Source organism: Anopheles funestus, chromosome 2RL, assembly GCF_943734845.2.
Source record: "Anopheles funestus chromosome 2RL, idAnoFuneDA-416_04, whole genome shotgun sequence".
NCBI classification, from domain to species: Eukaryota; Metazoa; Arthropoda; class Insecta; order Diptera; family Culicidae; genus Anopheles; species Anopheles funestus.
In genome coordinates this window covers 78,956,136-78,982,065 of record NC_064598.1, presented here as the reverse complement: position 1 = coordinate 78,982,065, position 25,930 = coordinate 78,956,136, and the positions used below count along the sequence as shown (strand labels likewise).

The 25,930-nt window shown below is 40.9% G+C and overlaps 1 protein-coding gene across 5 annotated transcripts in view; it reads right to left on the bottom strand.

Moving 5' to 3' along the window:
- The window catches only part of LOC125761926 (protein O-mannosyl-transferase TMTC2), a 209,151-nt gene that overhangs the window by 130,448 nt on the left and 52,773 nt on the right, over nucleotides 1-25,930 (bottom strand). The window contains exons 1-3 of one of the 5 annotated variants that reach the window (XM_049423525.1): nucleotides 23,810-24,478; nucleotides 14,529-15,107; nucleotides 3,273-3,359 (exon numbers count right to left, since the gene is read on the bottom strand). In XM_049423525.1, coding sequence (XP_049279482.1) covers nucleotides 3,273-3,359; nucleotides 14,529-14,551 — 110 coding nt within the window. In that variant the 5' untranslated portion in view covers nucleotides 14,552-15,107; nucleotides 23,810-24,478. The other 4 variants (XM_049423521.1, XM_049423522.1, XM_049423523.1 and 1 more) reach the window with 4 other exon arrangements.

The following is a 25,930-nucleotide window of genomic DNA, read 5'->3' as shown; positions in this document are numbered from 1 at the left end:
ATCCGATGCTTCCCATCATCATCATCATCCTCATCATCATCGCACATCATGGAAGTACATCGGTTACCCGGGGTTCTCTGCTGGGATGGTTTCATATGGTTCACTGGCGTCATTAATTAGCCGTCGAAAACAACTCGTTACATGCGTGTCGGCCTTCACTTTCATCTCCATCCTCACTCCTTTCCTGCTAATCATGAAAGGGATTGCAAAAAGTTGTCCACTTATTAGCACCGACGAAAATGAGAATTCCTTTCCTTGTACGATGGTCTGCTTCGTGTCGTTCGAGCTTGAGGAAATATAAAAAAAATCCCGCATTGCAGGTGATGCTGTTACCTTATCGGTGGTCACATGCAGCATCTGATCATACACCGATGACAAAGGCGCTGCATGCACGTGTGTTGTAATGTACAGCTTGATACGGATATGGTGTCCATTACATTTCCACCCTACGAACGATAAAGTTTTTGCAAAGCAGTATCGAGTGTATGCTGCATTATTGGACACCTATTGGCAGACAGGAATGATAAGAACGTTGGTGTCTGTATGCTGTGGATAAGATTGAAAAGTGTGTTATTTGAAATTTTAGGAACAAAAGAAAGCTTGATGCAAGAGTTCAAACAATTCTGCTTTAGTGTGCCGTGAGTGTTAAGCGCCTGAAAGTACGCATTCACTTCTATATATTTTTTATATATAGAATATATATAAAATATATATTTTTTCTATATATAGTAGATTAAAGAATAATACAGGATAGTTTAAAAATTGTTTCACTGAGTCCATTTTTAATAATTTAAACGAAAAGATTTCATGTTGTGTCTCTAAGTATTTTTGAAGACTCGCTCGCATATATCTAGGCGCAGAATTCACAAACGACAACTCATCAGTGGATCTCGAAAATTTTGTGTTTAAACTTCCACCTAAAGCGAACCTTTCTTCTCGTTTTGTTTCAACCTGAGCAGGAAGCATTGTGCGTGTATTGATCCATAAATATTCCCTTCGCATTTCCAGCTTCAGCCCCGTTTCACTTAATGCGAAACAGTCAGGTGCGAAAGTGACGAAAGATAGCGTGTACATAATTACCCCGTAGGGTCATACCTGTCCGAATGTTGTCGGATGACATCGAGCAGTTACAATCTTCTCACACCATGTTTCACATCACCTTCCTCACATGCTTCCTCACAAAACCGCGCCTCAGAATTCGTCCTCAGCCCAACAAACTCCACAGCGTTGTGGATCTTCAAAATGTTCTTCACATCGTGGCGATTTCGAATTGCCTGAAGGGCAGTGTGCTTGTTCGAGCTGAGGAAAGGACACCGATTTGTCCCTTCGTTAATCAACTCCCCTCTTGCTGTTTAGCTCCTTGTCGCAATGTGGTACTGGTACCACAGGGTACGTTTTGAGCGGAAGCAATGTTTGTTTCAATTGTCAAGTACAAACTTCTTGAAGTTCGTAGCCAGTTGCACCGCAACCATTGGTGAAGGATTTCGGCGAAAGGGAAAATTTAAAACAAAACAATAACCGTAACTCGAATGGAAGCGTGCGTGGGTAAATGTATGAATGTATGTGCGAACGGAACAAATCGGTCCCGGAAGTTGTTAGCGTAAGTTGGTGGTATTGTGTGGTGGAAAATTTCCTCACCTTTCAAAAAGGCATGATGGCTTTTATTTTTCCAAGCACCCGGCCGGAAAACAAGAAACACACCTAGCCGGGGTAGTGCCAAAACGACGGCACGTGAGCAAAACTGCTGGGCACGCAAGAAGGCACGCCTGGGCCGTCAGCGATGGTGGGATAAGGACGATTGTTTTGACTTCCTTCCGAGTGAGGTTCCCTTTGTTGGTGTGAAGGTCGGAAAATCGATGACACTGTCTGACACTACCATCCCCAGTGCACCCTAACATTTTGGGTTGAGCTGAAGGTTAACATAGCCCCCCGGGGGGTTAGGGGGCTATCGTTTCCCTTTTTGGGGGAAGATAAATTGAATTCAGACACTATGAGATGGAAAACGAGACTAGAGCAAACCACAGCCTCACACACAGACGCACAGACAGGGAAACCGCAAGAAATAATCCAGCAGCGATGAAATAATAACCATTCCCATTCCGGTCCCATGTAACAGGCCATCCCAATGTCCATGGAGAGTATGAGTAGATTTTTTCTTCCTTTCTTAGCCCTTGTATAGGGGTCTATACCTTACCACACCAGAAACCTTTTTCTTGCCACATTCAAAAACATTCGTTCCAACATCGTGCGTGGGTACGATAATACAGTGAATAATCTATTGCTTTTGTGTGTATGTGTGATCGGCACGGGTCTGCAAGTGTGTGAGTGAACATGGTTTTATTTGAATATAAATCTTCTTAATGTACTTATCTACTTACAGACACGCCATCATCCCCGTACCGACGCGGGAAAAGCTTCGTAACGTGTCGTTTTTTTTTCCTACGAAACGGAGATGTTTTCCATGCCGGAGATTTGTTACCCTCTGCATCACAAACTTAAAGGGAAAGAGCTCATGGGGATTTCATTCGGGTTTCGGGTGTGTGTGAGGAACGTTTTTCGATCAATTTAAATACTTCGAAAATTTGTGCTTATTCAGCTTGTTTCCCGATGACGATGGTGAATTGATTAATACATCAAAATTAAAATGATAATTCATCTCAATTCATTTTCTTTCAAAACAGCTCCACATCGACACAAAGGGAGATTTAGCTTATTTTCACTTCCCGGAAGAAATCAATACTTTCTTTTGTTCTGCCAATGTCTCTTAAGGGCACACTCTCCCCATTGATGGTACGCCATCGATAAGCAAAGCCAGTACTGTGCAAATAGAAGTGTTGGAGCAAATTAACTAGACGAATTAAAATTCAATCTATCACTGTACAGCAGCTGATAAGCTGCAATAGTCGATACTGGAATGAATGGAGTATCTCGTTTTTGTCAGTAGACTGTAGATTAAACTAATGAAAATGTCATTCTCGTTGGTATGATGAATGAATAAAAGGAATGGGGAAAATACAGAGATCTGAAATTTGCTGACAAGCTTACGATTGGTAAGCATCTTACAGTGGGGATGAAGCACAAGTTGCCAGGGCAAAGCCATTCATTTTGAGATGATTGAACATGTGCTTAATGAAACTCTTTTACTGATGGAGATGAAGATGAGTTAGTTTATTCGATGTGGTACAGAAAGGCGAATTATTTTCTCTCTAGCTAGTCCTTATTCACTGGATGTGCTATCTGTCATTTGATATTATCGGATTCGATTCACTCACCTGTCATCGTAGACGAATCCAGCACTCAGTGTGTTAATGTACAGCACGAAGGCCAACGTGCAACAGCCTAAACTAACGTAATCCATGCTGCAATGAGAAGAGAACGAAAAAAAAAAACAAATTGAGAATGAGTTTCGGTTACCAAACTTCAAACCGATACGCCGTACGCGCATTATTTCCGATTCGATTGCATCGCGGCGTAAATGCATCCATTTAATCCTACATTCGGTTTTAGGTTCTCCCGAAACCCGAAATGATGTTTTGCCTTCGTTTGCCCTAAAACCCGGACCTACACGGAGCGATGTTAAAAGCGTCCCGAATGCAAATATCGATTTTAGATTATATCCCCCTATCCCGGATCAGTTCCCTGGAACGTTCCACACTTTGCAATGGAAATGCTGAATTTGAAGCAAAAGGGTTTCGTATTATATTGCAACAGGTCAAACGCATGTACGCACGCACCGATCGGGGAGTTAACCGATCTGACCTTTCGCTAGTTTTACCCTCATCAAGCAGTGTTGCACCACAACTCGGTACCATTTATTTATGCTGCACCGTATGGTGGAAACGAAATATAACCCAGAATCGTCAGTTCAATTGGATATCGATCAGCAAAACGAAAGAAGTGGCCAAATCCGGGGAATTTGCAGTGAGCATCAGGACTAAGGGAAGGTTTTTGTGTTACTTTTCTCTCTCTCTCTTCCTCTCTTCTTTCTCCCCCGCCATTTCCCATCGATATGTGTCTGGGTGAGCTCACTACACTTCTTCCGGCCCACTAGCACAGATTATCGTAATTAAATTCGTATCGAAATTCAATTTATGCACAATTTTGCAGCCCACGGGCTTCGTCTAGGCTCCCGGCCGAACAGTCAGATGGGTGAAAAGCAATGGAAAACCCCCGAACGGTTATTGCTATAGGGGGGGGAACAAAACAAAAAAAGGCCCCATCCTGTCGAACTGTACACTGATCCTCGCTGACCGAGCCAGTGGAGGAGGACACACATACACACAACAGTAAAAACCGATAATTCTCAATACTGTCCCGGCTTTGGTCATTAAATCTGAATAAATTGATGGCGTCTTTTTGTGCGGCTATGGAAGTGAGCTGGAAAATCAATAGGAAGAAAAAAAGAACGGGAGATCCATTTGAATCGTTTTCCAATATCGGTGCTGGGCAGGCAAAACCCGAGGACCGTCGAGAAAGGCGAGATTTTATTCCACCTGGATGGACCAATTTATGTCACTACTGCTGACGTGTGTGAGGTAAAAACGGTGCGGACTTTGGAATAACGGAAAATTAAAAACATCACACAAATGATAGGTTTTTTTTTAATCAAAGTTAGTTTTCCTTTTGAAAAATTAAATAAAAAAGTTTCTTGAAATGATTGTTTAAGATAATGTAATCCGGCACCCTGTTCCACGATCGAATAACAGTAAAAAAAATGCACACACACATCAGGTGAAAACTGTTTTTTTTCTCGTTGGCAAACAACGAGCGAGTTCCAAAATTTGTAAAATCTCAAACGCAGTTTCCCGGGGCCTCGAAGTCGGCTAACAATTAATTCCAGCAAAGCGTAATGCTGTAACAATGTTAGCAGAAGGAAGTTTACCGTGTGCATAAAATATTCACATTTGTTCTCATGTCTCTACGCGATGCATTGCTGCAGTAGTGCCGATAACTTTCCCCAAAAAAGCGGCGCTTTATTTGCCTTTCATCACATCACCCACAAAGCTTTTCAATCCTCCCAATCTGGGAAATGGGTTCATTCGGTGAGTTTTTTATTTCTTTCTCCTTTTTTAGAATTTGCAAAGGTTTCACGATGGTGCTTTAAAATTGGGATAAAAATTGCATAATCCTGCTGAAGCTTGAAGGAGAGGGAGAGTAGTTTCCATGTGATGAAAATTCACACCTTAACATTCCGCCCTACAGTTCTTTAGCACGAAACAGCGGTGAACATATTCATGAGCCCGACGTACGATTTCATCGCACAACGTTCATTCACCAAACCCGTCAAACAATAGTGGTGCACTGTGGAAGTACCAAAAAAAAAAACGTTGGCCTAACGTTAGGAAAATCCTTTCGGAAATTCGCTTTAGCAACGAATGCACCCGGGGAGTGGATGCAGCACCACATCAGCAGCATCGTATTGCCTTTTTGTCGACCGGCCTCGGTTGCCTTTCGTGAAAGGGAAATTACACACATCACAGCCTCAGCCGGGGGAGTGGAGTACAGATATTGGTTTGGCTTTTCATTGCATATGTGTCATCTCACCTGGGCACTCGCACCAACCACGCAGCATGCCCTCTTGTCGCGCGAGTTGTGGCTTTTCGTTGCTGCAACGAAATGCATTTCACTCATCGGTGTACGTGTGCCTTCTTTGCATTTCTCTCTTCCTTTCTCTCTCTCTCTCCCTTCTTCCCTATCTTATGTATGTGTGCACAAGATTGCAAATTGTGCGTTTCAACATTTCACACAATCGCAAGTACGAGGCAAGCAAGCGCGCGGCTGAACTGTGGAACGTTTTCACTGTGAGCCCCGAAGTCGATGTCAAAGTTAGCGTTAACGTGATTTATGCCAAAATTAAACATTTCCACGTACAAATTATAATCAAAAATTCAAATTCATGCCAACGCCACGTGCGAGAAGCGAGAGTAACGTGGTGGTGATTTAAAACGGCTTCATCAACGGACTGTAGCCGCGGTTCTTGCGAACGTAGTAGCAAACCGATTCCACCTTTGCCAAGCGCAGTGAAATCACTTCGTATGTGACTTCTAAGCGTGCACCCTGCATTAGTCCGACCGGTGGGAGAAAGAGATTTAATAAACCTTAAAATTTGATGCCAAACAGTGGTGGCAATACGGTGCAGCTAGCAGGCCCTTAGAGTCGACGTTGAAGCGATTCCCAACCGTTTTCGGCAGCAGCTGATGGTATCATTTGACAGGTGAATGTGGCATGGGTTATGGGTAGAACTTTTTCGGGCGATGCATTCTGCAGAGATTTGATAAGACATTTGCACACGAATAATGCACATCAGAAACGTGACAGGCATTGCGATTACGGATTTACTTCCGGTTGGAGATTTGATTTTCTGGTGTTGATGAAAGTTTTATGCAATTTTGGAATTGTTTCAAACATTTATATTAGCTATCTTACAATTTCATTTATATTGAAATAACATAGAGGTACTATTTTTAATTTTGTTTTACAACATTGCATTTCAAAATTAAATTGCAAACGAACGAAATACAGTTTAATCTGGTCTGAAAACAATTTAAATCTTTAAATCCAAAAAACTGTTTATTATTTTCGTAAATAAATTGAATATCTTTTTTTAATATTTATATTATTTTTGAATATATTATAAAACTCGCACATACACATGTCTTCAATTCTCTCATCTCGAGTGTCGTGGAAAAGTCGGGAAAATATTGTTAACCATTTTTTCGTCAAAGGGTTGAGTTACTTGTTGGGAATTTTGTCGTTTTTCATCTAACAAATTAAAAAGTTGACCATTGTTTTAAATTTGTCTATTCAATAAATTTTCACGTGGGTAAAACTGAAACAAAATTGATCTTTTTTTCATGTGTAAAATTGGATAACATTTTTAAAAATGGAATAGTTAAAGCATATTGATTAAAATATTCCCTCGTTCAAGTAATCTTTTATTCTCTGTTTTTGTTATAACTCTCCAACTCAACTATCCAGTTCGTTTGCCACGACTCAAAAACTGCTAACGGGTAGCTTAACTACACAAGAAAAGTCTCACCGAGCAGGAATGCACAGTCGCTTAACATTCCTATTTTTTCCTACCAGTGAGCAAGGGTTGACCGCGCATTCTGACAAATAATGGAAACAATTTAAACTTTTTCACTAACTTTAATCAAACCGGGGGACGGGAACGGTATCACCTTCCCTTCCTTTCCCATCAAGTGAAAGGGCCAAGCACAAAAGGCAGGCGAACTTTAATTTTCACTCCCATTTGCTCCTGATTTGCTGTGTGTGTGTGTGTGTGTGTGTGTGTGTGTGTGTGAAGCCATTTTGGCCACGAAATTGTCAACCTTCTTCTCTGGGTTTTGGCAGTGTGAGGTTATTTTTCACAATTTTCATTCCCCCTACACCTCGAATGAAATGGACGAAATGGCCGGTAGTAGTCCATTTTCTTCGCGCCGACAAATGCCGGGTTGCATTAATGGCCGCTCGAAACTTGAACCAAATGCTCATTAAAATTAAGATGGCTTCCTACTACTGCAGCTACCATGGGTAGGTGAAAGGGGGGGAGAGTTAGGTCTTGAGAAGATGAGCACCCCACAAAACACCTCCTCGCTCATGGTCCACCGGTTGAAGTAGCGGGTTGCTTCACGAAGGCGCACTTTTCCCGCAGAAGAATGTGCCGCTCGTAGTTTTCGGGCCACACTAAAGATGCAACCGCACAAATACTGCTTCAGGCAGTATTCAGATAATGAAATTTTCGAGCAAAAGACAGTTTTCTTCCATTGCACACCCGGCCTGAAAAACCCTCGGCCTGATCATTTCCCGCTTCGTTGAATCATTCCCTCCAGAAAGAGGAACAAAATCGGGGTGAATGTAGGGGCTCTAAAAAGCTGTTGTGGTGACTTGGTGAAAGGGGAAAAACAGGGTAGGATCAACATTGGAAAATAAATAAAACGGAAAACTTTCCACAACTTTCTCATTTCCTTACTCGGCGTTGCTAGTCGAGTCCTTTTCGTTCAGTTTTGGTTCTTGTTTTTTCTGCATTTCTAAATCTGTTTCGACGGGAAAAAGGGATAGACTGCGGGAAAAGGTGACGACCAGAGTGTTTTGCAGGCAAAAAGCATTCCCCGGCAGCATCTGCAGGATGTCACGGAATGAACTTTGCATTGGCAGCAGGCGCATATCGGGGCACTGAGCCCAACTGAAATCGAGTAGCTCGACCGGACCGGTAACTTTTCTTCCGAATGCGAAGAAGAAGAGAAGCCAAAAAGATGGAACAGATTTTCCGGCCCACGGTGCCTATCCGTGTGGCACACATATATGTATGTGGTGGAAAAGTTTGGATACAACCAGAAGCTCGCTCAGGTCAGCCCGAAACGCCCGCCAGGGAGAAACCGAATCCCAAATGCCCGCACGCCGGCACAATATGACCCGGTGTTCAGGTTCAAAATGGCCGACTCGCGTGGCCATTGTCTAGTGCTCCAGAGATCGGTCCAGTGGGGGTGTGTGTGTGTATGTGTGACTTCCTGAACTTATATTCGTTGGCTACTTTGGAAGAGCCGATTTCGTTGCAACATATGCAAATGTTCGATTGTCATCTACGAAGAAAATGTGGGTGAGAAAGTTTTTCTCTTGGCTCACTTTCCTGTAGCGGCTTTGTCTTCCTTTTCCCTGTACGATCTCCAGACCAACAATTCTTTTCGCTCGTCTGAGTTGGGCTAGTCTTACCTAGTGAAAGATTTTGTTGGCACCGTTTACCAAGGGCGGGTTGGTGAAGGTGTTTTGTGGAGGAGAAATGATTTTTATGTGACATTTTGTGGCATCTTGTTTCTTGTTCGAGGCGTTGTTTTGTAAACCACACGTTGTCATGGTAAAATGTTGTTTTTACCCTTTCTCAAGCAATTGCCAAGAGATGGAAGGTAGACTGTGGGGAATTCTTTTTCGTTTTTATTATCAGAATGGAATGTTTTTCTCATTGATTTTATTATGCTTTTATTAAATTTTATTGATGCATTTTTTTAAACGTTTTGTTTCAGATTGAAGTATTACTTTTAATTTTTTGTTAAATTATCTCCTAATCTACTTTTATTTTCTTTGATACGAACAACGCGAACGATTGAAGGTCATGCTTTAAAGCTTAGCACTTGTGACTATCCAAAAACGTTCGTTTAGGAACCCCTGCAAGTATTGCAAAATAGATACAACGGCTAAAAGAGCTGATCGATCGTTGAATAATTTGTGAGAATTATTCATGAAGTTTTTCGTAACACCGAACCGTCCGTGGCTGCTGGCTCACAAAACATCAATACAGTATGCAAAACTAGTTCGAAAGGTCATCACTAAAAGTTGTGGATAGCAAAACACATGCTATTTGTTGTAGTTTTTTATGTTATTTCGAGCTAGATATTTTTTTGTTGTACATTTATCGATTGTTAGGTTAGTTTATAGACAACAAGATAGTAATAAAAGAATTTGTATTGTGTTTAAATTATTTAAAACTTTAAAATTGTTTAAAACTTTAAATTTTAATATTAAGGTTCTTTGTGGACACATTTTCTCCTGAAGCGAATTTCTACAAATAGAAACAAATTAAAACATTCATTATCGGCTGGGGTTGCATCACCCAATCGGCGCATCGATTGCAACCGCGAATGCTAACCAAAAACCATCCGACCATACGCTATCTCGTGCAAACCAATCTTTCTGCCATCCTTCCGATTGGTTTGTGATAGAATGGTACCTCAGGTGCAGTGTGTGTGTGTAGAATCAAACTACTAACCGTACATTCGCATGCATCTATTGCCCGGTACGCGATTTGCACCAAACCATGCACACGGGAAATCATCCCCAACCGGTGCAATAGTGTGGATATGTAGGCTTTCGTATTGCTACCACCGCGACTCGGTTTCCTACCATTTGGTTTTGCAATCCGGTTTTGTTTTCGGTGGCACAAACTAAACCTCAAATTTCCTGCGGCACACGGTTCTAGGGGTGGTTTTTTAGTTATTTCCGGATTGTCAAGCGGAGGCTTGTTTGGCTGAATATCTCTGGAAGCAGAGCAAACAAACAAAAAAAAAAACATATCGTCTCCCGGCAGGCCGAACGAGCGTATTGCTGGGTGTTGAACTGGACAGTTGCATAGGGATGGGTTGGGATGGGATAAACACCACCGTTCACCATTGGAATACGGGGAACGTTCATTCAAGGGCTGGGTCACGTTGTCAACCACAAAACTGCCAGCGGAAATAATGACCATTTAGCTTCTAGTTTTTTTTTATATTTCTGTTGGAAAAGGTAAAGCTGAACCGGGACGGAATGATGTTTCGATAGCGAAGCTTAATACATAAAATGATGAAATGGCGGATTTTGGTAGGATATAGGTCATGTAGTAGCATTCGTACAAGAATTGTTACCTAAATCGTGACTTCCTGTCTCTGTTAGTGTCAATTGAAAGCGCTAAAAAGATTGTCAAATATTCTAAATGTTTTTAATCGGTATATGAATAGAGCACAGTTGCGTAAAAAAATACTTAAAAAAAATATCAATGAATGTTTTTGAATGTTAGACATTAAAGTTATTTTATGAGTTTTGTTAAATCAGTTATTGAAATTCAATGAAAATCCGTCAATTTAAAATGAAATCAAAGGAATATTTTTCTTCACTTAGTATCATATTTGCTGAATATTTACAACATGAAGAATTGCCTATCAAATTTAAAGAGGCATGCTTCAGGAATTTCAAATTGCCAGTAGATTTTAAAAGAAAAAAAACAGCTAAACTATTTGCTCTCTGTACATTATTATACGCTACAAGGTACGTTCATTAGTTGATTACTAGCGCGTTCCTTAATGACCAGCACCGAAGCTACACCATCCCAAAGGCATTTGCTGCTGTTCGCCGCACGTATTCCTCCTTTTTCCGTTTTACCCATTAGTTTCTGGCATGTAAATTTGATTTCAAGCAATTTATACGAGCTGTTATGATATAATTTTCACCCGAGCTTTAATTAATTCCAAACTCGCGCTGTCTCTCTCTCTCTCCCTCTCTCTCTTTCTCTCTTTTTCACTCGGTCAGTTCAAGCTTTTACAGCATCCTAACGAACTTTTAAGCCATATAAAAAAATCTTGCAAACCTTAAAACAATAAACTACCAGCAACGAACGGCCAGTGGTTTGCCGCTCGTACTTCATTACGGGCCAGACGGATAGCAACCCGTTAGGCAAAAGACGCCATCTACCCGCCATACTGAGAATGCATATAAGCAGGTTTGCGTCGTCGTAAAATGTTGCATCATACCATTTTCCAGCACTGGTTGGAAGGCAATGACATTGACGAACAACTGACTACCATCAAGCTTCCTCTTTTCCTTCCTTCTAACACCCCTCCTTACATCCGGTTAAAAAAGGCGCACCCACACACATAACAAACAAACCCGTCGGGAATATTCCGCCATTGCCCACCTGGCTCAGTCGTTCTCGGTGGTGCGTTTTTTGGGGTTTGGAAAATCCTAACATCAACGGAGCGCATTTTATCCCTTCATCGTCGTTAGTTACGTTTTTACGACGGTGAACTTTCGGCTGGCAGAAAGCTCTCATTCCGCACACGGGTACCACAGGGGAACACAACAGCATGACGATGCTGCACGGTTCTGTGTAGGGTTTCTTCATTGTTCGGCTGGCTAATGGATCTGGGCTGGGCACTCTTGTGCATCTCCAGCACCGGCAAACATCATCATCATCATCATCGTCTTTACCGTTTTAATAATTTTGCCTCACGTTTTTGTGCCTTCGCACACTGGGGACGCTGAGGTCTTAACGTGCCGCTCATAATCACTTTCGCTCGTTTCCGGTCTTCTTCTACGGCGTAAAACCCGCACCGAAAAAGGTAGTCGCCGTTTCAGTAGGGAGGAAAACCGACCAGAAGATCATGTATTGGGACACATACCAAGGGGTAAAGTGTTCACCGAAAAAAAAGAAAATCTTATATACCGTTCGTTAACCATTTTCCACTATGTTTCTTCCTTACTCGCTCGCACCTCTTGTTTAGCGTACGGATAATAAAAAAAAAGTTTAATCATTCCATCATCTGGTCTGTTGGACATTCTTTCGAAAGTGCGCCACAATGTATGCAATGCATCAGACAAACCATTCCGAACGGTAGCCCCAGAAGCGGTAGCGGCGGGGTGGTAAGTTTTACAACAATTTTTACACGCCAGCTTTATGCAGATTTAATCAAATGTAATTTATTATCTTAATGGTGTTTTAATGCTTGCCTATGAATATAAATTACCGGTCCTCTGGTCAGCGTGCTTATTTTCACAGAGCGAAACGCCTGGCCCATGTTTGGCTGTAGTGGTGTAGATCTTCTAAAATACATTCTCCACATTCGGTACGGCGGTTTCTCCCGGTGGCCATAGTTTCGTTCACGAGCAGAAGAAACCTCCGATCGATCGTGCAGAATCGTAGCGGAAATTATGTTACATCCTTTCATGATGCAAAAGCTTGTCTTACAACAAGCAAAAGTACATTTTCTATACTTTGGAAAGGCTCTTTTTGGAAAGTGAAACAAATGTAGGCAAAATTTGTGAACCGATTTCGAAGAAGCGTACAAGTGAACCAAAGGGAAAGGAAATTAGTTTTATAATTATTGCACGGTATCGATCCATTCCTGCAAGCAGGTGTACTCTACTTTTATCAGCTTAGTCTCACCGTTCAGGCACATTGATACAAGAAGGAAAAGTCTTTCCTTCCTTTAATGTTAACACACAACGAGAACTTGGTATATTGTGTGTATAAAAATTGCATCTACCAAACAGATGCACCTGCTTGGTGGCACGATACAGCGTGGTACGAAAGTGGAGACAAAAGTTTTAATTAAAGATTAACGCTAATGCTTTTTAATGAAAACCAAAACCAAGACCATGGTGTAAGAGGTCGTTTCTCCGGTCATGGTAATCTATGCAGGAGCGCCAATGTGCAGTAGTTTAGCAATTATGAGCAGGAGTGGATTAGAAGGTGCTTAGCGTTGATGAGATTTAACTCCGTATTCCTGCTCGGTAGTACATTAATAGCTGCCGTTGAGTGAGGTTAGAGAATGAGTGTTGTTTTTATTCAATTTAATTAAATAGTAAATAAAATCACATTTCCCTTTGCTTGATAATGTTTATTTGTTTAAGCTTTTTGTAACAAATTATTTTAAAATCTATTCCTTTGCTAAAATGGATAACACTGAGCCAAAATTTCCTCCTTCTTTTTGTTGCAAAAGTCTTCAACTGATCACCGTTAATCTTAGTCTAGAATATTTGAGTATCTATTACGTGACGAAAATCATCTTTGATTTTTCATTATTTCTTTTCCTAAAGGTTCTTTTCTTGATGATTGAATAAAAAAATTAAAATCGAAATACACTGTTCATTGTATCGAAATAACCAGAATATCATTTTAGTGCTCTTCCGATCGGTTAAACCTTATTTCTTTTTTTTTCTCATACTCTCAATTTTTTAAATTTATTTTTTTAACAATTCTAATAGTTAATCAAATTGTATAAATAAATAAAATACTTTGCCCATAAGATGCCGTGTGGGCTTAGCTTATGATTTACATGTTTAAACATTGGTTTAAAACAGTACTTTTAGGTTAAATTTAACATCGTACTACATCATTTTGCATATCCATTGTTGTCTGACCAAGTAACTTTAAAAATAATGTTGGTTCAACCCACGACTTTCGCGGAATTCCAATGGATCAACTTCGAAAAAAACGAGTTGAACTATTGACACCATTTTTTCATAAATAGTGACATGGTGAACCTTTCAGCGTTAATCGGTTCTTGGAATTGGTTCTCAAGCGACACAGTCGCAGTTGTATCACGTAAAATAAAATATTATTACGAGAAACAAAAAGTTTATACTAAACTTACAAAATTTCCCGGCAAAGAACAGATACCGAAGCCAATAATCGATAATCAAAGCACACGAAACCATTAGCAAATTACAATGTGAAGTTGTAACTCATGCGCAACAAGCTGCATTAAAGTGTCCACAATATACCTATCAATTTCTCACATTAGATAATGCATTTGCTTCATGCAAGTAATGATGCAGTTTCTAATTGGAATTAATGCGCGTTGCTGCAATCGTACCGGTTGCCCGATAATGAACTTGAATCGAGCATCTGATTAAAGCATATTAGCTGGCTTCACTCAAATTCACGATCAATTTCATACACCACGAAGTGACGGTTGTGTACTAGCAAACAGTTACCCTTGAAGGTATCCAATTTGAGATGAAGTGTAACATCGTACTTTTAATGGATTTATTGAAGCGGAATGATCAAGCTCAAATACCTCGAACATTAGCAAAATTAATTTTTCTCGTCCCCGCCAGAACGCAGAAGCTCCAAATGCAACCCTAAATGCACATGAAATCGTATAAAATGTGCGTGGAAAATTGATTTTAAACTTCGCACCCCCAACGCGATGTTTATGCTGAAAAGTTTCGATTTGTAACGCGCATTATTTTCACATACCATTGCAAGCTTAACCTACCTTGACTTGTTGCGCTGTACCATCGTTTCGCTAAACCGTTGCTAAAGTTGCCGTGCCGCACTGGTTGACGGTTGCTGGAAAAATCATATTACGGTTCACGGCTTCGGTTCACATGCCGCTCCTTCCCCGTTGCTGGGCGCTTTGAACAACCCTGACACACCACTCGCACACCACAGCACACAAAAAAAAACAGATAACACTGGCCCACCGAACCGATACGCACCCTAGCCGATTAGGGAGTCAGGGCGGAATGACAAGCAAACGGTCGGAGCAGTAACAGGCAAGAACGAATATATTTTAACTTTTAACAACTCCACTTGACTTTTGACTTCTTTTAACTTTATTTTCGCTTTCTTTTGGGCTTTACCTTTTTTTGTTGCTTTTTTCTTCTTTTTTTAACTTTTCAACCAACTTTCACTTGGAAGAGAATTTTTTCTTTTCGTATTTTTTATTCACACTCTAAGGTAGAACACTTTTTTTCAGGGCGCGTTTCGGGCGTGTTTGAGTATTCGTACTCCTTTCTTTTGCAAAACGCACTACACACTTTCGTTTTCTTTTTGTTGCCTCCACAGAATTAGCCTGGTAGAATTGTGAAGAGAAAAAGGAAAAAGACTATAAGGAACTGATAGTAAAGCGACACATTTTATGCTGCTAAAAAGAACAATAAACATGTGAATAAGGGGGCCATTAGTTCTTATTGTTTGCTTTACAGTTGGTAAGCAACTCAATTTTTTTATTTGTCTAGTGAAGTTTTTGTGAAGTCCTTTAAACCCGTCAACTATCCACTGTTGTTTACTCATTGCAACACAAACACACCGTCGGAGCACAATCAGCTTTTAGCGTTGTAAACTTTTTCTTCAGTATTTGATTTTCCTTTCGCGTTTAGTTTTCTCAAAACTCGACACTTTCTTAGGGTGTCAGAGGAACAAGAAAATTCTTTTCACCCCAACTATTTATGTAAATTCAACTTGGCAACTGATTTAGGAGCTCACGAGGTGCAGCTCATGCTGCCTGTCTCGCAAGATCTACCGGCTCAACCATTTAAGGTGGCTGGTCTAACTTGTCATATATTCCTAACACCACCAGTGTCTCACAGATACGCATAAACGTAGGAAGACAACTTGGTGCTCGATTTGCTCTCCGTAGTATGTCTTTTGCAGCTGTAAGTTTTTGGACTACCCGCTGGTGAAAGGATTTTCCGACGAGTGTGAGTCGCGTTCTTTTTCGGAATTCGGGACGAAACCGCGAAACACAAGACACCAATAAAGTTCTTCCTCTGTCGTGTTGTGTTCCTGCTACACGCCGGGAGACAAAACCCCGTGGATTAGTTCCTACGGAAAACTAAACTACTGCATTTCGGGTAGGATATCGAGTTTCGGTGTTCGTTTTGTTCGTTTTCTTGTGCTCTGTTCGGGTGTCGGGTGAAAAAGTTGCCCGGAAACAAAACAGTCCGCTTCCGACACATCCCTTTTCTGCTTCACTTCCAGTGAAATCAGATCATCAGAAGTGGTGTGGCCTTGTTGTGCGTCACTTCGCGATTCCGCATCGTATTAAAGCATCAGCCCTTTTCGTGGACGATCACTTCAAACCGATTCGATACGTTAAACGGGGAGACAAAAAAAAAACCGTGAAAGAGAAGTGACTTCGTGCTGTAGAGCCCACACAGAGCAACGAAGAAGTTCACATAAAATGAAACAAAAAAAAAATGGTGTGGATTTCGTCCACGGATTGTTGTTTTTCTTTGCAAAACCACCGACGACCCTTGCCATCATCCTGGAGCACCGTATTCGGTTCCGTATAGTTTTTTTTGTCCTTTTTCTTCTTTTCGATATTGGAACTTTTTCTTCTTGTTGTTTATCAACGACTTGCTACAACTCTTAAAGCTTTGTGTCTTTTCGGGTGCCTTTTTCTCAAAACGGTGTTGAGCCGTAGGAAAAGAACTTCGATGAGACTTTGTGACCGGTGTTTAACGTTGGAGAAAGAGACTGCAAGCAGTTAAAGAAAAAAAAACAGCAACAAAGATGCGGTTCGAGCATTATGAAATTGGAATTTTAAAAAAAACGAACGTAATGTTAGTGTAAAAGCATTAGAAATCGTAACAAGTGAATTGACAGCAAATCGACATCATGTCTTCCAAGCGTTGTTCAATGTTTTCCAATGTTTTTGGGACGGTATCGATGTCAAGTATTTGCTTGCAGTGAAACGTTTTAATATCTTCAAATGAGACCCATCGCGAGGGGACAAAAATCTTGTACTTGCTGTCCCATGAGACAAACAAACCGGGAAAAGTATCAGCATTTCTACCGTTGCGTTGTATTTTCTTTACCATTCCAACTAAAACGCTTCACGAAACGATTTGCCTTTGTTGTATTGGGGTTTTTTTTTTTGTTTGTTTGCAGGGTAACTACCGTCAGCCGGTCATTTGTGACCCCGTCGTACAATCGTCACGAACACGGAAAAGGTTGGATATAAAGGCAACCGAAAAGTTCGTTGTCTCATTTCGCAGAGCGCACAGCCGGAGCAATGGGTACGCCACGTGTTTCACGTCAAATGTGTGAAACGTGTCCATCTTCAATGAGTTTCATTCAGATCATCTTCACAATGGTAAACGTAGTAAGAAAGCAAGAAAAACACACAACAAAGCACGGGAAACAAAACTGATCCTTTTTGCAATAGCATCCAAATAAGTAAACTAAACCGAACTGTTGTAGGAAGGAAACAAAAAAGGAAAAAAAAAGACTTCGGTACAATAAATGAAGGATATTGCGCTTTTCCGTTTCCGTGTTCGGTTTTTTTTGTCTCTTCTCTTTCTTAAGCGAAAAAATGAGCCAGTGTGGGTGGCTTTTCCCACAGACCAGTGCGATACGGTAGTCCCACCGGACCGAAAGTGTGGCAAATTTCTTCTTTTCTTTTTGGGGGGGAACGTGGACGATACATTTCGTTCCCCTTTGTTCCCGTACCGCTCCGGACAATCCATCCATCGGTTTTATTTTGTGAAACGTTAGTTTTTGTTTTCCTTTTCGCTTTATGTCAAAACCGGATGCTTCCAAATAGATTGGATTCGCTCAATCGTGCACCAACTGGTGGTCGAGTCCGAAGATAGTGTCGATAGTTTTCGGGGGGTAAAGAGTTTGTTCAAGTTTATCAATGGCCGGTTCGGTTGAAGCTTGGTTGATGAAGCAATTTGCGAAGAAGATGTGAATATGTTTCATTGGGAGTTTATGCTTTGTCTGTGAACAATTTCTGGTTCATATTGTAGCAAATTGAGTTTGCATAATAATTTCATTGATACAAGTTGGTCGTAGCACAGACTCCTAAAAGTATGCAATGTGTTTGTTTGTTGGTCTTAAAGACCTTAATTTTTTTTAAATTCGTTTGGTTTTTTTTTTAATGACTGCAAGAAAATTGTAGGTGTTTGAAAGAAATAGTGGGTTTAAATTTTTGTTACATATTTTCAATTGTTGACTTTGTTTTGTAACGCTTCTGCTACAAAATTTGTTTTATCTCTTCTGCGCAAAAAAATCGCCCTTCTTTGTAAATGTGTTTTGAAACCCTTAGACAAAGAACGAAAAAGTTTTGTTCTGTAATGTTCTTTAATTTAAATTACCCCATTAGCTCGTTTGCGAACAGTTTCCGTAATGCTGTTTGTTTGTGAAATTGCAACTTTTTAAAACTCGTTTTCAGCCATCGAACCAGTCACGAGCACACACAAACACACACACACTCGCACACTTACATACAACAAGTTTCATCACATTATAACGGCAGCGGCTGAAATCAAAGCTCGGTGCGGCCCTAATGGGACAGTGTCGCGAAAACCTAATCCAACGCGTTTCGTACGATGTACGAGCCCAACCAAGGAAACCGTAAGGCAAAGGAAGGCTGACGGTTTGAGTGGGGAAATTTATACCGTCATAAAATCCTAGCATCTTCCGCGCTAACGTTCCCACCAGGCGTCTCCATCGAACTACCAGGCGTCTCCATCGAACCACCAGGCGTCTCCATCGAAACTCGGGTCGTACATCCTAAGCAGAATGTAAATAGTAATAGATGCTGGAAGGCATTGTGTAGTGCGACACGGCTAAACAAGATGCTGCAGAAAAGGCACAGAGCCCAAAATCCGTGAAGCACTAAAACACCGACACAAGGATCCTTTTTCGGCGGATTTTTTTTTCCGCTGCGCCCAATGAGATATCTTTCACCAAATAGTGGATTTGTGGTGCCGCACTTGAAGGGAATAAAAAAACACACACACACACTCAGATGGAAACAGTTTTCTTTTGTACGGTGAAATAATTTTAAGATTCAAATAACCCTCCAAAATGCAGACACACACACACAAATACATACAAAAGCACATAGAGTAGTGCCACTCAAAACGTCGTATCAGCAAAACTAAACGAACGAAATTTAAAGCGATTTCGCTGTCTATTCGTTTCGTGCTCGTTGCGAGTAAAGATTTGCGAGCAAGAATCATTACGAGCGTGCTTGAAGACGTACGTCAGTGAGATGAAAAAAAAAAATACGGTGAAGCCCGCCGACAAACGATCAAAGAAAAATCTGTGCTTTTTATTCCCTTCTTTTTGTTTTTATTTTCCCGGTACGTCTCGCAAAGTAGTGCGAACATAATTTTCTCATCCAATCATACTGTTTCGCGTAGAGGTTGCCTTTTTCTGCCTATTCGCCAATTGTCATTGTTATTTTGGGTTTTCTTCTTTATCCCTACGTTCAGTTCAAATTTTTGCCTAAAGCGTCTCCCACACCAGCGAAACAAATTCAAACTGCCATCATGTTGTATTCCTTTCTTTCCCCTCACACTCCCAAAAACAAAGAAAAAAGTAAATAAAAGCGAAATAGAATAAAGTAGAGGAAAAGTTCACTTTTATGTGCGCTTTATATGTGTGTGTGTGTTTGTGCGTGTTCGAGCCTTATAAATTTATCTCTCAATTGGGAAAGTTTGAAAATTGCAACTGATTTGCTTTTGCACGTGGGACACAGTGCTGGGAAAATGGGTGGAAGCACAGCCAAATTCGCTTGAATTGGCATACCAAGTAAGCAGGCGTTCTGTCGCCGGTTTGAAACAAACCATAAAACACACATATAAACACCGATATCCCCTCACCATACTATGCATGCGGGTAACATGGAAGCATGGAAGAGATGGATACCTTGCCTCCAGTACCACTCGCACCATCCCATTTCCATACTACCACTTGGGCCTGGCGGAGCTGATTGTCTTTGTTTCGGCGTGGAAGCGTAAGCCTTTGCCATTATTTGCTTGAAACCAATATAAAATGTGGTGCCTAGTGCCTGGTGAGATGGTGCGCCTGGTGTACAAAACTTTACCGAACCAACCTGCCCAATAATGCTTCGGAAACGACAGTAAGCGAGAGAAGGATCGGTGGATCGAGACCGCACATACACCCGCCCCGCTTTGGGTTGAGCTTGCTTTATTGCGAAACAACCGGCCAAAGTTGGGCTGTATTCGAAGCAGTTTTAAGTTTGTTTGTTTTTTCTTGTGTTCACCAGATTGAATATGGTTGGGTGCCATTGGTTGTGGGAAATTTAAAGTGATTTCTTGTTTTGTTATATTGTTTCGTTTTTGTTTATTGAAATAAATTAAACTTTTTTCAGTTAAAATTCGCGTTGAAATAAGAGTTTTTATATAGTTTCGGGATATTTTATTGACATTTGAATTGCCTAATTGATTAAGTTAGTCTTTAATAACTTTTGAAAGACTCCATAAGGTAGTTTACGTAATTTTAAAACAAAATAATAAACAGCTTAGTGACCTTTTGCAATAAAATTTGTTACATCAAAACGTTAAACTACTTTTCCATAAATTTTGTTTCATATATTTTTAATTTGGTTTTTATATTTTGTTCTAATTAGGAAAAAGCATCTCATCTCATCATAAAACCTTGAACTAACTTTGAATATTTGAAATTTTCCACACCTCATAACACATCCATTCCGTGTCAAATTAAATGCTGACAACATAGCTTTTACACTCACACCCATGTGTAGTCATCCCGAGTAAAAAAAACACACACCCAAGCATAACCAATTAGGAGGAAAATATCCCGGCATTTCCTTCTCTTCCTCGCCACAACTGAAAACGTTCATTTTCTCGCTGATAAACACTTTACACAACACTTTTGCACTGTTTTTTTTTCTTCCTCTTTTGCCACGGAAATACTATCACGGCATTTGCTTGGGTACTGTTGTTTGCAAACGTTCATCCACTTTTCTCACAAGCCTTCACTTTATGTACGTAAGCACACAAAAACACACACACACACAAACTAACACGCCATACTGGATCCATTCGTGAAACAAGAACCCTTAAAGAAAGCTATCTTATGGCGTGCAACGATGTGTGTTGCAGCAAAAAGCATTCCCGTTTACGCTGAGCATTATGATAGGGAACAGCGTTTCTATCGTGAACACGACCGTAAACGTGCCGTTTGACGTAAATGATAAGCTAGACAGGGAAGTTCCTAAGGGCGGGTTGGAGAATATGGGTTGGCAGATGAGATCGTTAGCAGAAAGGGAATCGATGAACGGCGAAAGACATCTTCAGAAATCCGGGGTCAGCTGAAACCAATCGTTTCAACGCCAATTAAACACACCACTTGTCCACTGGCTGAATGTCCTACGATAAACCGGAACTGTTTTAAGTTTCTTTCCTCTATCTCTCCCTCTCTTTCTCTCTATATTTCTGCCTAGTTCAAAGGTTGTGTACAGCAAGAATGGAAGCGACATTTTTACAGACATTCTTAAACGCTGTCTTTGCAAAGGCTTCAGCCAAAGAAGACCTTCAGGGTCGGAATGGAATTTAAAGCAACAATATAAAATAAATTCTTTCATCCCATTTGCACCACTGTCACGAGCACGGATCTAAAGCGTAGAAAGAATCGGTGCATTTCGATGATTTCCAGCTACAAATGGTGCTTCTGTATTGTTTTATTTTTTTCCTCCTTCTTTGATAACCGGACACAGGACAGGATGGAAGCATCCGTTTTACGGAAACAAAAGTACAAAATAAAGAACGGTAGAATATCCTCTTGAACGGCGGTACCGGCTGTGTTCTGATTGGGTCATGCTCCCTAACCTTTCCCAACCTGGTACCTTCCCGCTCTCACTTTTCGCTTCCCAACACCCAGCGTGGATCCGCTCCTTCCTAGAGTACCGACCAAGAGTAACGATGCAACTTAGGAAATTAATTAATTTTCAATTTCGATAAAACAGCTGCCTAAAGCCCTGCCCTGTACCTTCCCAACTGGGGTGTTTCAACATCCTTGCAGCTCGCCGATAATTTTAGGGAACCGAAGGTTTTTCGGCGCTGGGCATGACAGAAACGCTACGCGAGCCGAAAGAAAATTGTTGAAGCAGCACATAAATCTTTACAGCTTCAAGAAAAGCGAACGGAGCCGAATGGGGCCGGGGTATTGCCCAAACACCACGCCATGGTGAAAAGTGTCATCTCGCCCTCACATTTGTTCGACCCGAACCGAACCGAAAGCGTAAAGTGAAACTTCCCCACCGAAAACCCCCGCCTCGTCCGTCAGCCGTACGCAGCCAGTGTGCCATCCATTCCGGGAGGGTAAAAAAACTGCAATCACTTTAATGGAAAAGCAAGAAGTTCGTACCATCGCTGTTGCCTCGCATAAATGGGCAGGATTCATTTCGCATGTTGCTTCTTCTATGGGCCAAAGTAAGTACGCTCTTTGGTGACATTTTTTTTCTTCTCTTCGTTTTCCCCTGTGACCAGCACCAGCCATTTCCACTTCGTTCCATCACGAATGGGAAGGAAGTATCAGAAAAGGGAATTTTGTTCCACTTTTTTTCGTTGTATTCCCTACCAGCTGACTCAACCTTCCAGCTGGGTGGGTGTGTTGGGGAATGGTGGGAAAAAAGTTTTGATGTCGATCGGGGATGGTTCAAGTGAAGGAGCGCGAGTGGAACGCAAATTTCTGCAAGAAAATGGTGAAGAAAATGTGTTTTCCCAACAGCTGTGCAATGGCAGCAGCAGCAGCAGCAAAGTGCCCGCGGGTACGTGGTGGTTTTTTTGTTATTTCGTTCTTTCACCTCGATATGCAACTTCTTTCCGGTCTGGGCCGAACTGCTGCACCGGATGTCCGGTTTCGGTAGAAGTGAAATCGGATGGATTCAACTGAAAGGCGATCTTTTGCAGCTTTGGAATAAAATGTCTTTTTTGGAGAAGAACGGAAAATGCTTGATTTTCAACAAAGCGCTTTAATTTTGAAACTTAGTTTAAGCAAAATTTTGGACAACCTTAAACGTTATACGATTTTCTACACTTTTGCACTGGTTGGTTTGGAAGCAGACGTTCGCTTTTTTTCCTATCCACCTTTTTCGAGCTTTGTGACGCACTTGTGTGACAAAATCGTGAGTTGCTTTCCGAACGTGCAATGGCGTTTAGGAATGTTTATCTTCCGTACCGACACCTGCTACAGTCACCATCGGAATCTCGTGTGCAAAACTTTCGCTAAGCAACTCCAATTCTTTCACACAGCAACATAATGGTACTTTGAACGGAAAACATTTTGTTTTACACATCTGTACCCTTCAATAACAAACACTTTCTGTCGCGTTGCAACACAATTCGATTCTCAGCTCACCCGAAACAGTGAAGGAAATCCTTCCTTTTTTTCTCGTTTTTTGATAAAGCAGCTCTACGCTATTGTTAACGCGACGCGCATAAAAACCATCATCCTTTCGGTGTAAGGATACGGTGAAAACTAAAGCCGAACGGGCGGCCGAACGTTTGCTTTAAATGAAACATTCAACACCGGACGGTGAGTGTGAGTGACGGTGCTCACAAAACCGGCTCTCATTTGAAAATAATCCCGATCATTTTAACCGTTGTTTTTCTTTACCACAGTTTCGACGAACATATTTTCCACTTGTGATGAGAAAAGCGAACAATGCGAGAGAGTGAGTGCACGGTTTTCGAAGTTCGAAAAGTCACTCAGCCAAAATGCGCCGGCGCCACTGTTTGTGTGTGACACGTGAACGGTAAACGAGAGTTCCCCGAAGGGTATTTTTGATCGAGTTTTCATTGCACCGTTTCACCACAAGACCGAACGAACGAGCGGCGTGTGCGTGTGTGCGTATCTTTTGCGTGGTGAAAGCAAACCCCGAGTGGTGAATTTTCGCCGGGTTTTCCACCTTACGTGTAGGAGGAATTGGATGGAAATGTGAAGATGAGCGGGATGAGAGGTGGTAGGTGGTAAATGTTGATTATTGCAACAGACCTCTTATCATGGTCATTGTTTTGTCATCCCGCCAGCAGTCATCGCTCTCGCTCTTTCTCTCTCGCAAGAGCACGCTCTTCTCATCTGCCGTAAAGCGAAACTCTCACTTCATTTCATCTACGTTTATCTTTGCTGGTAAAAGAACACAATTTAAATTGACAACATTGGGTCAAAAAGGCACCGATATGCTCGTCATTGCAAAGGAAAATCTACTTTTCGATATTCATTTTCGTTTCTCACTCTCGTGTCACTCGGTGTCACCGTTCCGATGGGTACCATTTGGCAGAGTGTTTATTTTCCTATTACGAACCGTGTACGCACACGTTCGATCTCTAGGTTTGGGAGATGTTTCTCACGCTAGCGACAAGATTTTCCACGAGTTGCTCCACCACACCCGACTGAACTTGGACGAGTGGGGGTGGGTGGGAGATTGTTTGGTGTCGTGTGTGCGAAGAGAAAATTAACTGAGAAATATAAGTCCAAAGGGGTGGGAGAGAAGGTGTTCGGTTTTCTTTTGCTAGTACAATCGTTTTCCGCCAGACAGCGCTTTAGGGATGCTGGAATGGAATCTTCATGAATCGGGCGTTAGATTTAAATAGTTTAAACGGATTTTTGTTGAAATAAAAATAGTTGTATGTTCTGTTGAAAATGCTCTCCTTACTACACTCTGTAGTAAACTTTTCAAATTCATTGAATACAATGCAATGATTGGGCTGTCTAAATCCATCAGTGCTGTCTTAAAATATAACAGAAATTAGTTGGGTTTAATTAAACTATTAAACTATCAACACTGAATTTAACATTGGTTTTTGATAAAATAAGATGTAATAATTGGAAAAACGAGCTTTTGATGGCTCAATGCCATCATTCAACCATCACGGTTAATTTCGTCATCGTTTTAAATTTATGTAGGCTAAGCAAAATATTTTAAAGTTTGCTCAAGTTAAATAACAAGAGATCAAGTTTAAAAAAACCTACAATAGAGAATGAAAATATGTTACAATAACAATCGTTGTGTAAATAATGATTCATAGTTTGATAAGCATGGGTGAAGGAAAGAAAAGAATTAAACCAAGCAACTAAAATTATACGAATTAATGTGGTTATAAGATATGACAACTTTTCTTTGCTTTGATTGGTCTCTTAGTGCCTACTTTTATAAGTTTTTATTATTGTTACTAGTTTTTAAAGAAAAAATGTAAGAAATTTTTTTAAAATAACTAACACATGAAATTTATTCGAGCAATAATTTCCATCTCATAAAAGCACATACTGTATGATTGGTATTAAACTTAAAAAAAGAATGAATTATTATATAAGCTATTCAGTTTGTTTTACGAAGAACAACCGATAAAACAATTCACAATTCGAAACAACCCCATTTCCGTTTTTCGCTATTCCAAACGTTTTGTAAATTTCCCACCTGTTTCGCCTCTCATCTCCCTCCACTGACCTTAGACAGCTAACAAGGCCTGAAATTGCACCTATCGTTTGCCCATCGGTTTAATTTAATTAAAACGACTTCCCGTCCTATTGCCCATCCAGCAGTAAGAACAAATATCCAACCACTGTGTTGGAAGAAAAGCAAATGGGAGAAAAAGTAGAACTAACTCCAATCCGTTTACTAGTTCGTCGACTTTAGAGCGCGAAATGCATTCTGTCGGTTTTGCTGGCATTAGCGTTGAATGGTGAAACGGAATAAGAACCAAACACACACATCCGAATACACTAACCGGGTGGGAAAAAAACACACGGGGAAACTAACTCCTCGATCGTTTTCGGTAAAGAAAAGCTACCTCCAAACCAACGTGGGTTTGCCTTTTCAAAGGCATGAACACCGGTCTGATGAAAGAGCGATTCCTTTAATCACCACACATTCCATTTAATTGCTTTATAAATTCAGCATGAAATTTCGATGCAAGTCGACTGGTAGGTGAGCGGTCACTTTCTTTTTTTTCATTCGAAGATTCAAATGGAAGCTGCGAAGAGTGGGAAAGCTAACGAGAAGGAAAACAAGGATGCATGTTGGCCAAACAGGAAATGAGATTTTCATATGAGTACGTGTCTACGGTAAGTGGTAATACGTTGAATATGGCAGAAGCCTTTTTGAGTGCGCTAGAG